Raw genomic sequence first — 19,143 nt, 5'->3', positions numbered from 1 at the left:
TTATGATGCTTAGCAAGAAGAGTTGCCGGACGGTGAGTACTTCACAGTATTCATATAGTAAAGTAGTAGGGTAGCGGAAAGGCCGGAAGGTGCAGACCTTCAGGATAGCACGTTGGGCAACTTCAGCACTTTTCAAGTTAGTCTTGTGAGCTCCACCCCAAGACGAAATGCAGTAATTAAGTAAAGACTGGCATAGTGCAAAGTATATTTGTTTTAATTTGGATGAGTCAAGAATATGTCTTAATGATTTAAATATGAATATTAATTTTCTTATTCTAGTGGTTAGGAGATCAATGTGAGGTTTGAAGCTGAGATTGTTATCAATTAAGACTCCTAGATATTTTATGCATTTGACACGTTCTAGAGATGGACAGTTACAGTTTCTTGTGCCGGGAGGACATGTATGAGAAAAAATTGTGAAGTCATCTGATGGTTGGCCAGAGCTACGAATGGAGAAAGTCATGTACTTGGTTTTTTCAACGTTTAACGACAGTAAGTTACGTCTGAGCCAGCTCCCAACAGCGTTAAAACCCCTCTGTGCTTCAGTGAAAGCCTCCTCCCAGGAGTCAGCAGAGAAGAGCAGGGCAGTATCATCAGCATAAGATATTAGTTTCATATTCATAGATAATAGGTTATTTATGTAAATCAGGAATAGCGTTGGTCCCAGAATACTGCCCTGTGGGACTCCATAAAGTATGGGAAGTAATGCACTAGTATGCTCTCCTATAGAGACACATTGATGCCTTTCAGATAGGTAGTCTTTAAAAAGTTCCAGCTGGGCACCTCTTATGCCAATCTTCTCTAATTTGTTCATAAGGAGTGGGACGGAGACCGTGTCAAAGGCCTTAGCAAGGTCTATAAATAGAGAAATTCATTTTTTACTGTTATCTAATTTAGTAGCAACAAATTCCGTAAGGGACAAAACAGCATCATCAGTGGATTTATTTTGTAGGAAGCCGAACTGATTTTTTGATAGTACATTGTTTTTCTCAAGGTAGTTGACTAATCTTTTATTAATTATTTTTTCTAGTATTTTTGATAGGGACGGTAATATTGAAATTGGTCTGTAATTGTTGACACGATCTCTGTCCCCGCCCTTATGAATAGGAAGTACTTTGGATACTTTGAGATCTCTTGGGAAAATTCCTAACTGTAAGCATTGATTAAAAATGAAAGTGATCGGAGGTACAAGAAAATCTTTGAAGTCTTTTAGTATTTTATTGGATATTTGGTCAACTCCCATAGCACAGGTAGTCCTTAATCCCATTATTATTTGCTCTACTTCCCTTTCATCTGTGTCCTCTAGAAAAAAAGAGTTATTATTGGAACTTTTGTCATTTATAGTTTCGTTTTCTCCATCATTTGTTTGGGGGATCCGTTCCGCAAGAGATTCACCTACTTTAACGTAGTATTCATTTCAGCTAAATGAATTCTTGAATATCTTCGTACTTCAGTATAGCTGCCAACATATAAAATTTCCAACAATTTTTTTACTATTTAAAAGCCTTTTTTTGCCGTGTTACATACAAACCAGTTCATAATAATGTAATAACAGGGATTTCATCTTCTCATATCAAATGAGATGGTACATCTAATCCCGTATTTCACAGTGCGCCCATAGTGCACCCTACGTAGTTGAAAAGCTTCCGCTCACAAAAGCTAGTTTGGAATATAGAGCTCAGTGAATCGTGTTCATTGAGTGAACATCGAGTGTAAGACTACGTTCGAATGCAATCAGCAATGATTTACTTGTCTCCGGCAGCGGGCGGCGGCGGCGGCGGCGCGATGCATCACGCGCGATAATGAACCGCCTCGTGTGCACGACTCCTCTGCGCTTGCGCACTCACACGTAAACAACCAGCGAGCAAGCCTCGGGTCGTGCCACACACCGATCACCATATAAAACACCCTCCAATGCTTAACTGCTCAAATCCAACCTTGAAAGGAACAATACCTTTCCTATCACCCGACGGGACCACATTGTGATACCTACCCAGCACCGACAATATGGCCAAGCCTAGGCTTCATCGATAACTTTCAAAATGACTATTAGCTCGGGGTTACGTTTCAATGCGAGCCTTAATTGAGTCACTGAATATTGATCGACAAAAACAATTTCTAACCGCAAGAAATGTTCCTGCATTCATGCATGTAAGTGCTCGCATCTACATAATGTGAGATAAAATAAGTTTTTATGTGGGCACATTGTTCAAGCCAGCGACACGGAGAGAACGGATTTAAAATACACCTTACCTCCACGTACCTGTTTATCGTACAGGACAAAGTTGCAGCGAAAATGGACACCATTTGTGAACAAGACAGGATCTCGAGTTTCTTAAACTGGCACCTCCCACGTGGTGTCTTGTGCCCTTAACCTTTAGAACAGCCGTATCGCAGTTTATGCCCCTTATAATGCGCTCTGCTTACCGACGAATACGGCCGCTCCATGTTGCCCCTTTGACTACATTTGGGGAGATAGTTTCCATGTCGTGCAATTAAGGAAAATGCACTGATTTCAGATCTGCTATGACATATTTGGTTATAACGTGAACATGTACTTCAACAAAAAATATTTAAGAATTTTTACTTTACGTAACTTGACTACGAACTCAAATCATAGTACATACATACTTAATGCAAGCCAATACCTATCATGTTTTAGCCATGAATTATCATGTTATCAACAACTATTATCTGCTATTTACCTTTTCAAAGTAGGCAGATTGTTGACAAATTACGTATAATTTAGCAAGCCAACAGCGCAATAAACACCACATCGGCGTAAGTGCACACAATTTGAATGTAGCAAAGCTCTAGCTCCAGCCGCGCACCTGCAGCCGCGCCCGCCGCCGACGCACTTTCAAAAAAGGCTTACGCGACTGTGTAAGGTAATACAATCCATTTTATACATAACCTAAATATTACCTCAACAATATAAGCAGGAAGACATAATCCTAAAGGGGAAATACAAGTGCAAACAACAGCCCAACAAATGAAATTGAACTTGGCCAACGGTGCCAGCTCACAGCATTATTGTCCGAGGCGCAGTGATCAGGAAACCAACGAAGATTGTACCCGTGACAAGTGAGATTAACAATCGCACAGATATGGAATATTTTATTTAGCCGTGGCGAGTCTCCCACGCCATTGGATTCAATTATAGAGGAAAGGCAGATAGGTCGGCGGTCGAGTGGTCGTGACCTGTAAATTGGAACGGCCGGTGGACCGCCCTTGTCGCCCGCGTGTCCGCGACAGTCAGTAACGGCACCGGCACACATCCACACACTCTATACCACTTCTCACGCACTCCCAATTTATAAGCTGCGAGACACAAATGTACTCACTCCTTTTGGAGCCGCTTGAGCTGAGCGGAGCTTTTATGAAAGAAGCTTCTCCAGTTGAATAGGGAATTAATGTGAATCAACGTTTCCTTTGTGAAGCTGCCTGCATAAACATAAATGCGTACCTGAATATAATACGCTTTCATCCTTACCTCTAAAGCAAAGGCTACTGGTAACAAACGCCATACCGGCTTCTGAGCATAACGAAGTGGTCTAGGCGGTACGTTTATTAAACTAAACTAGTGAGTTAATAAAGTGGGTTAAGTTAGTGTAAGCTACCGGGCGCGTTAACAGGTGTGCGAGCCATATCCAGGGCACTACGAGTGTTAGCAGGCCATGAATACGGCACTACGTAGGGACTATAAGTACTCTGTTGACGTCGAACGTCTCCCAGTTTCAATTTACATAAATATTGGGGTATCTAGTTTCTATTCTATAGAAATTTAGGTTAAAATATAACAAATAGATACTTACTAGCTATTGGTTGCGAGCTTCGCTTCGAATTAAAAGGTAAGTACATAGTTTTCTGATTAATCAAAACGTACGTATAATTATTATATGTAACAATATGTATTAACACTGCATAGAATGGAAGTCCATTCAGTAATAACGCGGACGTGAGCGTTGCAAGTAAAAAGTTATTTTGAGTAATAATGTAGGATATTGTATTAATTAATTACCTAATCTAATAATTAATAACCTAACTAAATAATAATTAATTAATTAATAAGAAATTAAAAACCTAGCCTAAGATACAGTTTATACAATATTGTATGCATGAAAGCTTTGTTCTTTACATCCTTTTCTCTGGATTGTGATATGGAGCTATCTTATAATCTTAATGCCTCAGTGTCAATTAGCAGACTAGTCCTAATTTAGTGTCAGCTGATATGATCTCATTCACCTTTACCATGCCCATAACATGAAGACTCGTGGGGTCATTATACAAAAACATAGTTACTTTCAAAGAAAACATCCTGTGTCTTTTAGATAAAGATAATTTCAGTAAATTTGTAATAAATTAACTTACTTATAGTTTCAAAATTCACTACTTGTCATTTGACAAGTTTTTTTTTCTTTTTTTCTTGCGAATGCGCTTTGTATAAAACAGGTAAATACATTAGGTACATAACACACTTATATCACAGAAAACAGGGCAAAACAAACTTCGTATAGCGCAGAAAGTAGCAGGTAAACAAACTTGATTATTATATTAAGGCCCTGTTTCACAATGTCTGGTTAGTGGCTACCTGTGAGATAAAATACATGCTGTCACTGTCAAAAAAATAATAACAGAGAGTGACAGCATGTATTTTACCTCACAGGTAACCACTAACCAGAGATTGTGAAACAGGGCCTAAAAGTCAAAGAACGCATTGGCTACGGAGGCTCTATTTGCGGAAACGCGGTCGTGTGCTAGCATTCGTTTAAAGCATTTAATTAAGTTTTACTTAGTATTCTTGTTGTCATAACGAGTTATGATTACTTTAATGGTAGGTGTTTAGCGCATATTTGAAAGTTCATTTCTCGAGTGCGCCCATTATGCGGCGATTAATAATAATTGCGAAGAACGCGGCAGGTCCTGGGGTGTCCAGGACGACTGGCCACTTTACTTCTCAAGTAAAGGTTTCGTCATTGTCCTAGGACTGTAGTAATTAGTTCATGTTGTCAACAGTAAAAACATTGGTACTTAGTTAAGAAAAAGAGGATAAATGTTTAAAGTTTGTTATAAGAACTATAAATCGGTACAGGTATGTAAATATCTTAGACAGGGTTATAGTGCAATACAAAGGCTTCAGAGCTTTATAAACTTTTACATAGACCATTAATTGTTCATACTTTTTCTTATAAATAAACGAGAGTTTACTGCCTGAGATTTTTGTTCACACTTTAAAGATACCTCGTTAAAGTAATAAAATACAAATAGCCTTATTTGTAACAAGTTAACAAAGTGGCGAGGAGCCGCCGCACATTTCTCTAAAGCTTGCGGCCAATTATTAGATGTACACACTTTTAAGGCTATTCTCGTTTGGTTGTTCAATACAAGTCGCTGAAACTGAAAATAATAAACTGAATTTAATAAAATCTGAACATTTCAGCAATTTAATGCAAGTGCACTTACATCGACAGGTATCTGACCACACCTGACATGAATTAACCAACCTCGATAAACGAATAGATATCGCCTATGTATTTTTTATGTACATCCAACCAACGACATCTTTGCGAATTATAAACCAATTTAGTTTTTTTAAATTGAGTACCTCAGGGTTGGTACTAACTGGATGAGGAAAGAAGAAGTCATGTTTGCGGCGCTCCTTGAGAGTTGTCTAACTGTAGACGTTTTGATGATCAGTAGAGTAGACCTTAATATTTTATTTCCTAATATTCTTACTACATAATTACGTATGATAAATTCTTCTTATTGGTAATAGGTTGAACGATCGGATAAGCAGACACTAGTAGCAAAGCTTTTGAGCTAAACGCGGTCCAAGAGGCAGCGGCGGCGGCGGCGGTGGCGGCGGCGTTGGCGTGCGCCGCAGCCATTACGCGCATGCGCCGCGACCCGCCGCTAACTGCTTCTACGCAAACAAAATTATATTACCCCACCTCAACGATTGAGAACAATACTAATACTGCTCCCTCGACTATCGACTTGCGCGCCTTATATTTTCTAATCCTTTGACGCTAATGTCTTCAGCTCCCTTTTCTATACCGGTTTCAGGCGAGCTTACGAGCAGCTCCGTTTACCAACAGCTCCAACACTTGCGAAATTAAACGAGACAGGTTCTAAACTCACTTCTAAGTATGTTTCTAAACTTACAAAAACTGCTAATTACAATTCTCGTGAAAGAGCGTTAATGCAGCCAAGTATGTAGAATACGCGTGCGGACCATCAAGACGAATATAATTATTAGAAGAAATGGCACTTAGTGGTGGGCTCGGCCCGCGCGGCGCGAGGCAGGGATCACCGCCAGTACAAAAACACATTACATCATTTATAACGTGTCAAGTTAATCTTTTGGGCACGAATTATACTGTGATTCGCGACACTGACACTTTGTTTTAAAGATACCATAAAAAGAAAATATGATTATATAATATGCTCGTGCACTTGCGGAATGGGCCGGGTGCATTAAGTTATGCGTGGATCAATCACTGTTACTGTGATGTAAACCAGTCTTATTATAAGTTAAGAGATATTTATACACACAAGTAGATAGTAGTATAGTAATTTGCTTGTAACAAAGAAAATTAGTTATGCTCACGAGGCTGTTAAAACAGCCCCGTCACCATAGAAAATGCTCGCTAAGCGTTCGCTGCATAATGAGCACAGTCTGTGTCTTAATTATGTTATCATTCAATGACGACGTACCGAATGGGTCGCGTTCATAAATATTCAAATTAGGAACACGTTTATCAGAGCCGTCAAGTTGTTCGCGGAAAGCGACAGGCGTGGCCCGCGCTCGCTCCGCGCGCCATTGTTCCTGGCCGCATCCGCCGGCCGAGCAACGCCGCCGATACACCACTACACCACAAACACAACACCCATTAAACATCATTTCATTTCAGATATTATGTTTTAAACGACATCAATATCCCATCTTCCTTTGAAATGGAGAGTAAATATCAAAATAATTGAAAGTAAGTATTACTCAAAGGCCGATGCTTACCGAGAATATTGTCAAAATAAGGGACCATTATTTATTGAAGTCAAACTGCGAATAATAAATGAATCGACGCAATAAAAAATTATTCACATCGTCAGCTTTCCCTTAATACTCGTGTCATACATATTAAAATATATTGATTTTGCCTTAAGCCCATTACTTTCTGAAACGAAGCCTTTGCATCATTATTATATCACTATGCAGCATGGAGCCATTAATTGAGTGATTAACTGGGTAATTACATGATGTTTTATTGCCAGCGGGTGAATAAATAAGTCATGAACTCCTCTGACCACTCCCAGCTCCAAAGATGTAAGTGCATACTCGCATTACCGTCGTACCTCAAATCATCCGCAAAATGTAAACGAAGTACCACTAGGCTACCTGAATAAGTGAAATGTCTGCCTGCATGCATTCTTCCGGCAAATTTTGCACGAGGCTAGCCAGGTTATGCAAACTGATAGATCCCTATTGATTAATAGCATGCAGAGGCCTGACAAATGTTTTGATTTCATGATGTTAACGTGGCAGTCCAGTAATTGAAAATGGTAACAGTGTGATTTATTCAAATCGATAGTTTGACGTAGAGTTTAAACTGTGAGGCACGTTGCGCCGGCGGCGGCGGCGGCGGCGGCGGGCGCGGCCATTAGGGGAGTCTCGCGAGACACGCGGATGTCCACCACAGACTGATATTATATAAAATATCAAAAGCATTAAGCTAAAGAGCTCAGGTCATTCTAATTCAAATAGTAGACATAATTAGGATATAGTACATAATCAATTAATCAATAATGAATAATAAAGTAGCATATAGGTTCGTGAGCTTTTAAGTGTTAGGTTTTACAAAGCTATATACAGCTTACAAATTCAATGCACGCCCCAAAAGAAATCAGACAAGATGTAATTTAAACAATCTGTAACAATAAAATCAACAGTTAAATCGCGAAGACGCCTGTCAAAACGAAAGTTGATTGTCGATGTCCGTGTCGCAATCAGGCAGACACCGCGTCTGTGCGTCGCGCACCAAACATCATCTACACCGCATGCGGCCACCGAGGACCTGCCACATCGCCTGTACAAACAAACTAGGATAACCCATGATGATAGACTGCCGAAGAGATACACTCCCTCATGAAAGGCAATAACTATACAGTCAGCCGATAGCATCGAATCAATCAAACATCTCGGGCCCGGAATAGTTACCGTGCCGGTAGCGATGCCGGCAGTGCGCTCTCGGCAAGCTTATCATTTATTTACTTACCTGGTTTATCTAGTATGCAATAACTGTGATTACACATATGCATGCCGACTTAGGTAAGTATTATGCAATACGTTTATTTATATCTACTAAATGATATGGGCACCAAAGATGCTAAACAAACTGCCCTTTGTCGCATGAAGACGCATCCCAGCACGCGCCTCGATCGAGAGTTTCGAGAGCTCTCAACGGGTCGATCGACTCAATAAAACCACCTGACAAAGAACAATAACGCGAGCTAACACCTCCAACGTCACATAATCTGGTAACAGTTCCCACTTGAGTTATGAAAACACTCGTGTAATGACGAAGGAAAACAGGTCCATGTATGAGTAACAAAGCCCCTTAGTTTCCAGCGCGTGGACAAAGGTTGAGTGGCGTGGAGAGCGGCGGCGGCGGCGGAGGCAGCTCATTTGACGCCATTGATCGCGCACCCACACTGCACCTCGCTGCACCTCGACGGACCCCCCCTTAGCAAAGCGCTAGAAGCATCTTCAACTAGGAAGGTACTTTATATGGCTGATTAGGAATACAGGGTGTAAAACGTATGCTTCCTAAAACATAACCACCAATACTCATCAAGCTGAACTAGTTTCCCTGAACAACATACCCTCGCTAACTTATTTTTGATGTGCGAAATAAATAAAAAAATACAATTTCACACTGCCTCTTCAATAAATGTAGTGGTAAAATTTTTCACGTGCATGTCATTTAATTAACACAGAATACATATATTATATCGAACGATAATCATGCTCTCACCTACTGAATAATGTCTGAGGAATTCATGTTATTATGGAGAAAAAATACAATAATTGTGAAACGTATAATAAATAAAATAAATAACCTTGGCAACTGATTGAGTGCTACTTTTGCGCGTTGATGTCTTTTCAACGTGTCAAAGTTTCAACTTGGGCCAAAATCTCGTATATTTTATTATTAGCTAGTTCACTGCACAAAAGGCTTTAATTCATAATTTTAAATTGCAAAAGCATTTATAATTAGATTCATATGAGGTTTCTTATTATCATAGCTGATATAGAAAACTCAGCGGTAGACATTATAAATTATAGTAGCCTACATACAATGGTATAATAAAGGTGAACTTTTATAATGATCGACAGGTAGTGTAGCGTAATCACAAATAAATAATCAATCTTGGACACAAAAGATGTCCCTGTCCCAACAATAGGTCACTCGCGTCGCCTCAGCAGAAGCGATGCTTAGAAATGTATTGATGTCTGTGTCGCAAGCTCCCTCACTCACACGTCCCAAGTCTTCAATAAGCCTCATTAGAGGCGTTTACTTACTAAAAGCAAACGCAATGACAGGTTCTAGGCTAAACGTCAATTGAAACCGAGTGCAGTAAAAATATAAACATATTCATCGAATTCCGATGTCTATCGTACGGTTTTAGATACGTGCCCAACTAAAGAACATATATATTATCTTTCCACCATCTTATAAAACTAGACCGATATTCTTTACCATTACGTACTTACCTATGTATATTAGTATACATTATAATGTTAACTACGTATTGTCACAATATTATGTAAGGTACATGTGGGTAATGCCAAATTTCGGGTAATTCCGATTTTTGCCGATTTCTTCCAAATACAGCCATACTTTGACCCATGGAACCATTCACCTTGTTGGCAACTCAATCTTCTACCTCGCTTGGGTTGACTCAGGGCGCTAGGACCGAACGTGCGTGTTAAAACGTAAAATTAGTTAAAAAAAGCAAAAATTTCCGCATTTTTGAATTTTGGGAATTACCCGCACATCGGTAATTAAGAAATCAGTTAAGTTATTTAACTGATTGTTTTTTCATTCAAAAGATTGTCGTTTTTTATCACTACGTTCGGAGTTTAAAAACACTAGCTCTAATTTTTTTGTATTTTCCGGAATGAGCCAACTAGGGTAATTCCGAATTTTGGAACATTTTACTATGAAATTTTGTGGATCGGGTAATTCGGAATGATAAATATCATATAAATGTGTATAAGTACTTCTTGGCAGTTCTATGCAATATTTCGAGTTGAGTTTTAGCTGAAATTACCTAAAACTCATTTTAAATGTCATTTGGAATAACCCGCATTTATTCGGAATTACCCTCGTACAAAGAAAAAAAACTAAAATATACACGAATTCCGTGGGTATACAGAGAAGTCTGTTAAACAGAGTTTTAGGTAGTATATTCAATTATACAAAGCGCCCTTACATAAATCAAAATGACCCAACCAGTCCTCATAAATTGTCAAAATACGAACATGTATCCAACTCACCCAAAAACCTTTCGGAATAACCCACCTGCACCTTATGTATTTATTATTTACTAAAGTATGTAAATGTTTACTACAACACATGTACACCTTTCTCATCTATTCTTCAAGTCATTCCTCCCAAAGGTTGCCTGGAAGAGATTTTAGCCATAAGGCCGCCTATTCAGTAATATCTTATGTGTATAAAACTATTATTTTGTGTTCTGTTATATCAATAAAGTAGTATATTCTATTCTATTCTAAAGAACATTGTCTCTATCTGCCGTTATTTCTTTGACTATAAATCTTGCCTAAACATTACCTTACAGGCGTTTTGAAACATTAATGATACCTGACTCTCGGGCACTAGCAAATTGTTCACTAATTGAGGTAAAAGCTGAGCGTGCGCGACAGGGTGTGCATAGAGTTGACAGTGACACTGCGGCGGCGGCGGCGGCGGCGGGCGGCGTGTCGCATGTCGCGGCGACGACCGGCGACCGCGGCCGCGACCCCCGCACCCCTCACCCCCGCGCGCTCGTCCTCGCTCCGTGTCGCGTTATCGCTTTCACGTCGCGCTTATCGCCCCAATGATAATCTGCATAGTGCGAACCGTTATTGAAAGCCACGGTACTAGTTTGTGCGTGAAGGCTACAATAGCGGCACTTTAATCTGATATTTATTGACCGAGAGATCGAATGAAGCGGTGGTGTTATGAGGTGACCCAAATGTTGAACTGATATTTTAATGCGTTGGTGCTCTATGAATGGACTGACGTCACGTGTAATCTGTTTAGGCAGGTGATTAAAATGAGAATGGAAATGTCACGAGGTTGATGGGTAAAGCCATAAATATACTTGTGAAGAGATGTACCTATGTTTGCTTGGGTGTTATTAAAATAAATTGCCAATTTAGAGTTACAAAGATCGCTAAATTAAAAAAGCGTAGCGTTGCACGGGGCGTGGGCCACGCGGGGCGGCCGCGGTGCGCGCGCGCCAACTATCAATGATCAATTTTGGTTCCGGCGAGATTATCTTTTGATCGGAGCAATTTCTCTTGGCTCTTGTTCATGATAAGATCGGAAGAACATCGGTTTGCATCGTTCTGCATAATTATAAACCTCGGATTTAATCCCAGTATTCCTTGTACGAGCTGAATTCTGAGTATGCACGCGGATTTATGAATTTTCATGCCCCACACTCGGTGCCACGCTACATGCGAGAGCCTCATTTTCTTTCAAAAAAGGTTGCCAACTTTATTGAAAGTGAAATGCTTGCCCAGTGATCCCGCCATATCCCTGCGGTCTGGAGGAAGCAAACACCGACCGATACACTTAAATAATAAAAACGGGATCGTTGATCCGAGAGGCGGTTAGAGAGCGAGGGCAATCAGAAACAATTTTCTATTAGTATTTCTCGTTGGACATATTCCGACAACAAACACGATCGTCCCGCGAGCCGTGGGAATGCCCCAGTGGAGTAACGGACGGACAAATGATGCTGCTCGATCTATGCCTGTAATTGATGACGACCATTGTACGAGTTTTGAAAGAGCCACAATTGTTTGTCTTCGTTCTGTTACCTTCTGTTTGTTCGCTGCCTCAATTGGCGCAGCTATTATACGATTAAACTGCAAGAGATTAATTTCTTGTTTGGTTGACAGCATTCTCAGGTGCCGTGGACGCCGGCCGACGCCACGTAGGTACGTAAACAAGTGGTGCCTCTTGTACTGGTGGATGGAGCGGATTACATTACGTGGGCAAAGTAGGTAGTAGGTACTTGCACTATAATTATATTCTGAAATAAATAGTATATTGTAAGATAATCTAACAATCATGAGCAGGTCTTTACCCAACAGTGGGATACAGTAATAATTACATAAAATAATAAAATAAAAATTTAAAGATATGCCAGCTATAGTAGCAGTGAGCTGGACAAATTCTCGAGTAGATATCACGACCAAGAAAACTGCCTTTCATCCCTCCGGACCGAAACCTTAGACCGAGCGGGTAGTGGTGGGATGAGTATGGCCGAGGACTTCATATTTCAGCGATGGACGACTATTGTCTGCTGTGAGAAAAATATTACAAACGAGATTTAAATAAGTTACAAATTCTTTTCTTAATTTCCTTTTTCACCAACTGTTCGTAAATAAAAGGTAGGTACGATACGCCCAATAGTCTTTAAAAATCAACCATGACGCGCTCCTAGGAGGTCCACGCTGCTCAAAGCAAGCGAAAATCTCAGAAAGCTCCCTTAAAGTGTCGAGCTATAAATATTACAGATAAAAGCAATTGCCTCGACTGATATTGATATTGCCCCTAAGTTATTACACCGCTATCGTCGATTCTACTGTCTCAGCGCGGCAACAAAACAAAAATGTCTAATGATAAACGACGTGTATTGCGCGCTAGGTCCTTTCATTCGGATTATAGATGCCTTTATTGAGGGGTGAACAAGTGAGGCCGGCAGGACGGTAGGCGATAAATATAGAGAGTGGCGGAGGCGCCGGCGCCGGCGATGGCTATCTGCGACATGAATCAGCGTCGCGCGACCACCGGCGCGCAGCCCGCAGGGAGACCTAATGCTATACTATTTGCTGCACATACATATACCTAGCCTCCTAGGTACACACAGCTTTATCAATTTGCCACGACCACTGTTCAGTTTTGCTATCGTAAGATCGGCTAAATTGATTCATTTACATTGCCCGTCCTTAGTTGATGATGGCATGTCAAAGGTTGCATTTAATTTAATATGTAGGTAATATATTCGCATAGAATAAAGAAGTTATAGGCTTCTGCTTGCCCAACCACAACAACTATCACAAACACAGTAGAAAAAACCGGCCAAGTGCGAGTCGGGCTCGCGCACAAAGGGTTCCGTAGCAGCAAATATAATTTACAGTTAAATCAACCTATCTCAAAAACTATAAGAGATACTTTGATCAAACCAAAAATCGTTGAAAGAGTTAATTAGCATGCATCACCTCTATTTTTTTTAGAATTTTATACCCCGTAGTTATAAAAATAGAGGGGGGGGGACATACTTTTTACGACTTTGAGAGCTGATATCTCAAAAACCGTTCACTTTAAGAAAAATGTTTTTAGAAAACTTTATATCATTTTAAAAGACCTTTCCATTGATACCCCACACGGGTATGTACATCGAAAAAAAAAATTTCATCCCTCAGTTACATGTATGGGGGGCCCCACCCCCAATTCTTTTTTTTACTATTTAGTGTCATATTTTTGTAGCGGTTCATACAACACATATTCCCATCAAATTTCATCACTGTAGTACTTATAGTTTCCGAGTAAATCGGCTGTGACAGACGGACAGACGGACAGACGGACAGACGGACATGACGAAACTATAAGGGTTCCGTTTTTGCCATTTTGGCTACGGAACCCTAAAAATAGTAATATACCGTTCCATATGAAGGAAGGACGAAAGAGGAAATACTATGCACTATGCATATTACTGATTACATCATCGTTAGTACCCAATCAATTTGAAACTAGCAAGTACCTAACTATTCCATAATCCTAAGTTTTTTTTGTGAAATGGTAATCATTTAGGTACATATTGGTAAGTTCGATAATACTTAATATTGATCGTGGTCGATTGATTGGTGATATTCGGGTCACTTATACTTAAATGAAATTCTATATTGTGGATCCAAAATATATTTTGGAGAAAACGCGTTTGGGTTGTGTTAGAATATAATAATATAATGTTAGTTAGTAAGTAAATCATTAAAATTTAAATTTGTTTGAGTATTTATTTATTTTATCAGTAGATAGTTACAAAAATATCACATATTTTTTAATCACTGGTCTTATGATATAATAAGTCAAGTAGTAAAAAATAAACATTACACCTTACATTAAATAAATTAGAGAAAATTCACAATAGTGCATTTATTAGTAAGTACTTAATAACTTATTTTTATCATTAACAATTTATAAGCATCATAAAGCGACTTGAATAGCAAGTAAATCTAAACTTAATTCTTAATACTTATTGTTTTAAATGCATTAGCCATATCATTTAAAACAACATGGAATTATTTCAATTAGTTGTTTGAGTTTTATTCCGCGATACGATCTGGTTATGCGCAGGAGTTATCGCGCGCGCCCGCGGCCGCCTGTTGGCCCGTCATTAATTTCCCTCTGTAAATATTGCCTCCATATTATGCGATTTCTTTTACAGTTATCGATCCTCCCCCTCACCTCTTTCTGATTCACATCGCAACGAACAAACAAACATAACGAGTATTTAAATCTTATTCATATAAATGCAATTAATATTTACCGAGATAATTGCTTGACAAATTCGCTGAATTAATTTTCATTGAAGCTTTAACAACTCGCTTGTGTGTAGTAAGTACTTGTTGCGAGATTTTAACATTGATTCCTTATTAAGTTATTATGTAACATTACGATACGATTATACATAAAAATATGTTAATCTTTTTACTTAATCTCTACATAAGTATAAAGTACTGCTCCCTTAGCAAACAAAGTTTCACGATAATGTCAAAATGGACAGCAATAAACAACTTAAAAGTAACGAGGTAAAAGCGAGATTTTACAACAACCTTTACATTACAATGTCAATAATGTAGTTTACGACGAAGCCCGTATTTTCTGATCTCATGAGCAATTTATCCGAAATATCGCGAGGTGTAATTATGAAAACATCGTCCGCTCCGCGATGTTACAATTAAACTAGCGGTGCATTCGCAAAACAATAAATAAAACAGATTAAATCAAGAACGTTCATCGGCATTTTTCGAGAAGCATGGCTGAATAATAGCGAGCCACCGCCGAGCCGCGCCGTAATGGCCGGTCAAATCTCCGGGAATGTTTTGTAATGTGTTGACTGCGTATTTACGATGGCAAAAAACAATAACTAAACGGCTTTTATGTGTGGTAAACAGAGTGCGGGATGTCAGTGCCGCAAAACTGAATACTAATTTATCTTATCCTGCTTTCCGGGTCGGTTTTCGAATAATGTTTTGGCCACTCGTTCAAATTATCCATCTCGGTTAATTGCCTAATTTAAATATGTAAAAAGTATTTTCCAGGTTTACTTACATCGAAAATTACGTGTCTACAACGTGTCTACCGGATAAAATAAGTATACTTAATGAGAAAAAAATGCGATTGCGTCGTTTTTACGAGATTCTCATTTAGATAAATTGACTATTATGTTTTACTGTAGGAGACTGTTTCACAAAGTCTGTAATCAAGACGTGCTAGGAAAGTGCTGTCTGTAACACGATGCAAGCACAAAAGTATAATCTTCATAATATGTCATCTGAAGCAACATCTACCCGGGACTTATCCAGGCGGCATTGTGAAACAGGCACAGTATAGAAAACATAAGAAGACTACCTGGATAGCTGTTTATATGTTCAGAAACGCGAGCACAGATCACAGCTCCTCATGCGCCCGCGCCAGTAGCGACGCCTCCACGTAGCTCTTGAAGTCCTGTCGTTTCCGGACGTGCGTGGCGCACTTGTTCACCAGCCGCAGGAACTCTTTCACATCAAACGAGTAATTGGTGAACTTGGCGTGACCTCCCCCGTCGGGGCCTCGACCCTGCAACACGGGTGTAATAAATGATAAAATAAATTTGGAAAGCTTTTCATTATAAACTGAGTTTTCATTTTAATTTTAAAAAAATATGGTGTTGTCATGTAGTGGAATATTTACCTCATCTTGTTGTACAAATTTTTCTTTGTCTTCCCAGGTAACATACTTCAACCCTCGCAATCTGGCCAGATCAAAGTAACAATTCGGATCTTCACAATTGTACCTGAAAAAACATTTAAGTTTTATCCCCTGCTTTACTTTACTGTGATTATTAGAATCACAAACACATTGAGTCAATAATAAAATAACTTACACTTCAAAAACACAGGCCCAATCTGGTAAAAATAACATATGTGTGAGACCAGCCCCATGCATTCCAATAAAAATATCAGTATTATGTGTGATTTCTAGCTGCTTCGTAAACGGCACTGTTCTATCATAGACAACTCGGTTCACTTCGTAGTTACTGTCTTTCAAAAGTGCTTCTACTATCTCTTTCTCATTCAATATCGTTCTGTACATTGTCCCTCTTGACAGTAGTGTAACACGTACTTTGTCATTTTGTCTGAGTTGCAACTTGATATTTAATGAGTGTAAAATGTGCTTGGAAAAAGCATGAAACAATCCACTTCTTTCACATCCATATATCTGAAAAAATAAGACGCCATTAATATTGTTATGTACAAATTAAATGTGTTCAAATTATTTTATTTGTATTTGCATAGTCATCTTACCAAGGGAGTATTATAGTACAGTCCAAAGATCATTCTTGGTAAAAGGGGAAAAACTACATTTTTGAAACAGACAACTTTGCCCCTAAACTCTTTCAGATCCCAGATTGGTTGGTTTGTGAATGCTTTGAATGCATCTTTGAAAGCTGAATCATAAGTGAATGTCTCCCAAACTAGTATATGATTGTCCTTAGAGAAAGTAGATGGATGAGTAGAGTTGACATGCAGGGATGCATACAAATTGAAAAAATCACAAAAATGATGATACATGTTCACACCTGGAACCAAACATTATAAAATTGATTAAACGATAGTGTCATGCAGTTACTTTTATTAGTTGGTAGTATGTCAACATACATTATTTGTACAGAATCAAGATTGGTCAACTCCATTCAACCTTAGGTCTGATTTTTCAATGGTATAATTCTGATGCTGTTCCATCTGAAGCACAGCACCAATTTTATTCCTCAGATAACATTACTAGATAATTGTTTGTGACATGTCATAATCTTTATAGTAGAATGGAGTTGGCTAATTTTGATACTAGTGCAGTGCAGATTATTATTATTATTTTTTTTGTTTATTGTTCATTTATTTATAATATTTCTTAATAATACATACAGTGCTAGTGAATTTTGTGAGTTGTTCACTTACTAAATTCAATACTTTTAAATGATTTGCAAACATGCATATATGCAAGATTAGTTGAAGCAGAACATACAATTAAATAATCACATATCAATATAACAAATTATACTTGGTCTTGACATAAAACTGAACTTACTGGCATCAAGTTTCATTATATAAGTTGGTTTATCAATAACCACATCGCACATGCCTGCTGACATGGGTCTCTGTGGGGTGTCCACAAACTGGGTGAGTTCAGGGCCCCAGGACTGAAGAGCACTCATGTGTTCCGCCTCTTTCTGCAATCTTTCAGGGTAAAACTTGCAGTACCCACCTGGAGAATATTAATTCTGTTATGCATCTAATCTATGGTAGTAGTAATATTGCAAATTATTCACAGACATTTATTAATCTGTGTTTAATTATAACTAATGTGAGGTGGAAAGGTACAAATATTTACATTATCTGGGTTAACTTAAGATTAACAATTGAATTGAATTTATAGTTTTTGTTGTTTTGATACTTAATGGTGAATAGCATTAGTGAAAGACTCCTTTGGACTTTGAACAAAGCATTTTGTGCCACATGAATTTTATTATTTTGATATTATTTTTACTTTGTCTGTGGCTACATATAAATTAAGCAGAAAATTAATTATGTAGAAATCCAGACAGAGGCATCCAATCAAAACCATAACTTACCTAATTGACCAGGTCCAAGTATATCCATTTTATATCGTAAATTATTTCCTCTACCAACCAGCCCAGTAAAATTTAGCATAAGATTACGGCCTCTACAAAACCTGAAAGTAACCATGAAACAAAACACATTTAATATGTAAACCTTATTTCAACCGTAAAAATGAATTGTATTTGGAGTTGGGCTGTGTAATGTGGGGACATCGGGTGGTAATTCCATAAATGCCGTTATTTAAAATATTCAGCTACTGTCTAGATAGAATACCTTAGATATTTGGAACACTCCAAAGATGTATCATCAGGAAAAGATGCTTCACAAATAACCATCAGCTCCTCAATTTGTTCCTTGACATATCCTGAAAAATATAACAAATATAAAATAACCAGTAAAAACAGTTTTAATTTAATTACTTAAATTGTCTGAGAAGATGCTTTTGTCTCACCAAAATCTGCCTGAGTGAAGAATGCATCGTACTGTGCCTCTTTAGTTTTGACCCAGCCACGGTGGTCCCCGGGACATTGGGGTCTCACATGATATGAGTCCGCAGTTTTACATCCTTTTTCATACCCCCAACATGATTTCTTTCCGATAAATCCTTTGAAGCGGCATTCGGGGTCGTTAGAACAAGCACTTGCATATGTGGGGAAATTGTTGAAAAAGTAAGGAATATGTTCAGGAGGCAAATTTATATCATTTATGATATTGCTTTGAAATGAAATAACTGTTATAAGCGGTAATAAAAATAAATATTTCCACATTGTACTATTGTTTTAAATTATAACACAAAAATCAACAAAAATAAACAAAACTAGACTTCACCACAGAGCAGAGCATTCTAAAATTCTAACCTAACCTAACACCTAATTTGACAGTGACAGTTACAGAGTAGAGGGGTTGCAGTGGTAACTATTCTGTGATCAATCGTACCTGGCCTCAGAATAATGATTAAGTAC

The 19,143-nt window shown here is 38.5% G+C and overlaps 1 protein-coding gene across 2 annotated transcripts in view; it reads right to left on the bottom strand.

The window, feature by feature from the left end:
• The window catches only part of LOC105387337 (EGF domain-specific O-linked N-acetylglucosamine transferase), a 31,596-nt gene extending 12,570 nt beyond the window's left edge, over positions 1-19,026 (bottom strand). Inside the window, exons 1-8 of one of the 2 annotated variants that reach the window (XM_038120971.2) lie at positions 18,633-19,026; positions 18,455-18,545; positions 18,193-18,293; positions 17,649-17,825; positions 16,868-17,142; positions 16,447-16,781; positions 16,254-16,356; positions 15,933-16,139 (exon numbers count right to left, since the gene is read on the bottom strand). In XM_038120971.2, coding sequence (XP_037976899.2) covers positions 15,972-16,139; positions 16,254-16,356; positions 16,447-16,781; positions 16,868-17,142; positions 17,649-17,825; positions 18,193-18,293; positions 18,455-18,545; positions 18,633-18,948 — 1,566 coding nt within the window. In that variant the 5' untranslated portion in view covers positions 18,949-19,026 and the 3' untranslated portion in view covers positions 15,933-15,971. Of the gene's footprint in view, positions 1-15,706; positions 16,140-16,253; positions 16,357-16,446; positions 16,782-16,867; positions 17,143-17,648; positions 17,826-18,192; positions 18,294-18,454; positions 18,546-18,632 lie in introns of those variants that run through there. The other variant, XM_011558052.3, reaches the window with a different exon arrangement.
• Between the last annotated feature and the right edge of the window lie 117 nt (positions 19,027-19,143).

Source organism: Plutella xylostella, chromosome 4 (genome assembly GCF_932276165.1).
Source record: "Plutella xylostella chromosome 4, ilPluXylo3.1, whole genome shotgun sequence".
Classification (NCBI taxonomy): domain Eukaryota; kingdom Metazoa; phylum Arthropoda; class Insecta; order Lepidoptera; family Plutellidae; genus Plutella; species Plutella xylostella.
Note: the sequence above shows the minus strand (reverse complement) of the source record. Positions and strands in the feature narration are given on the sequence as shown.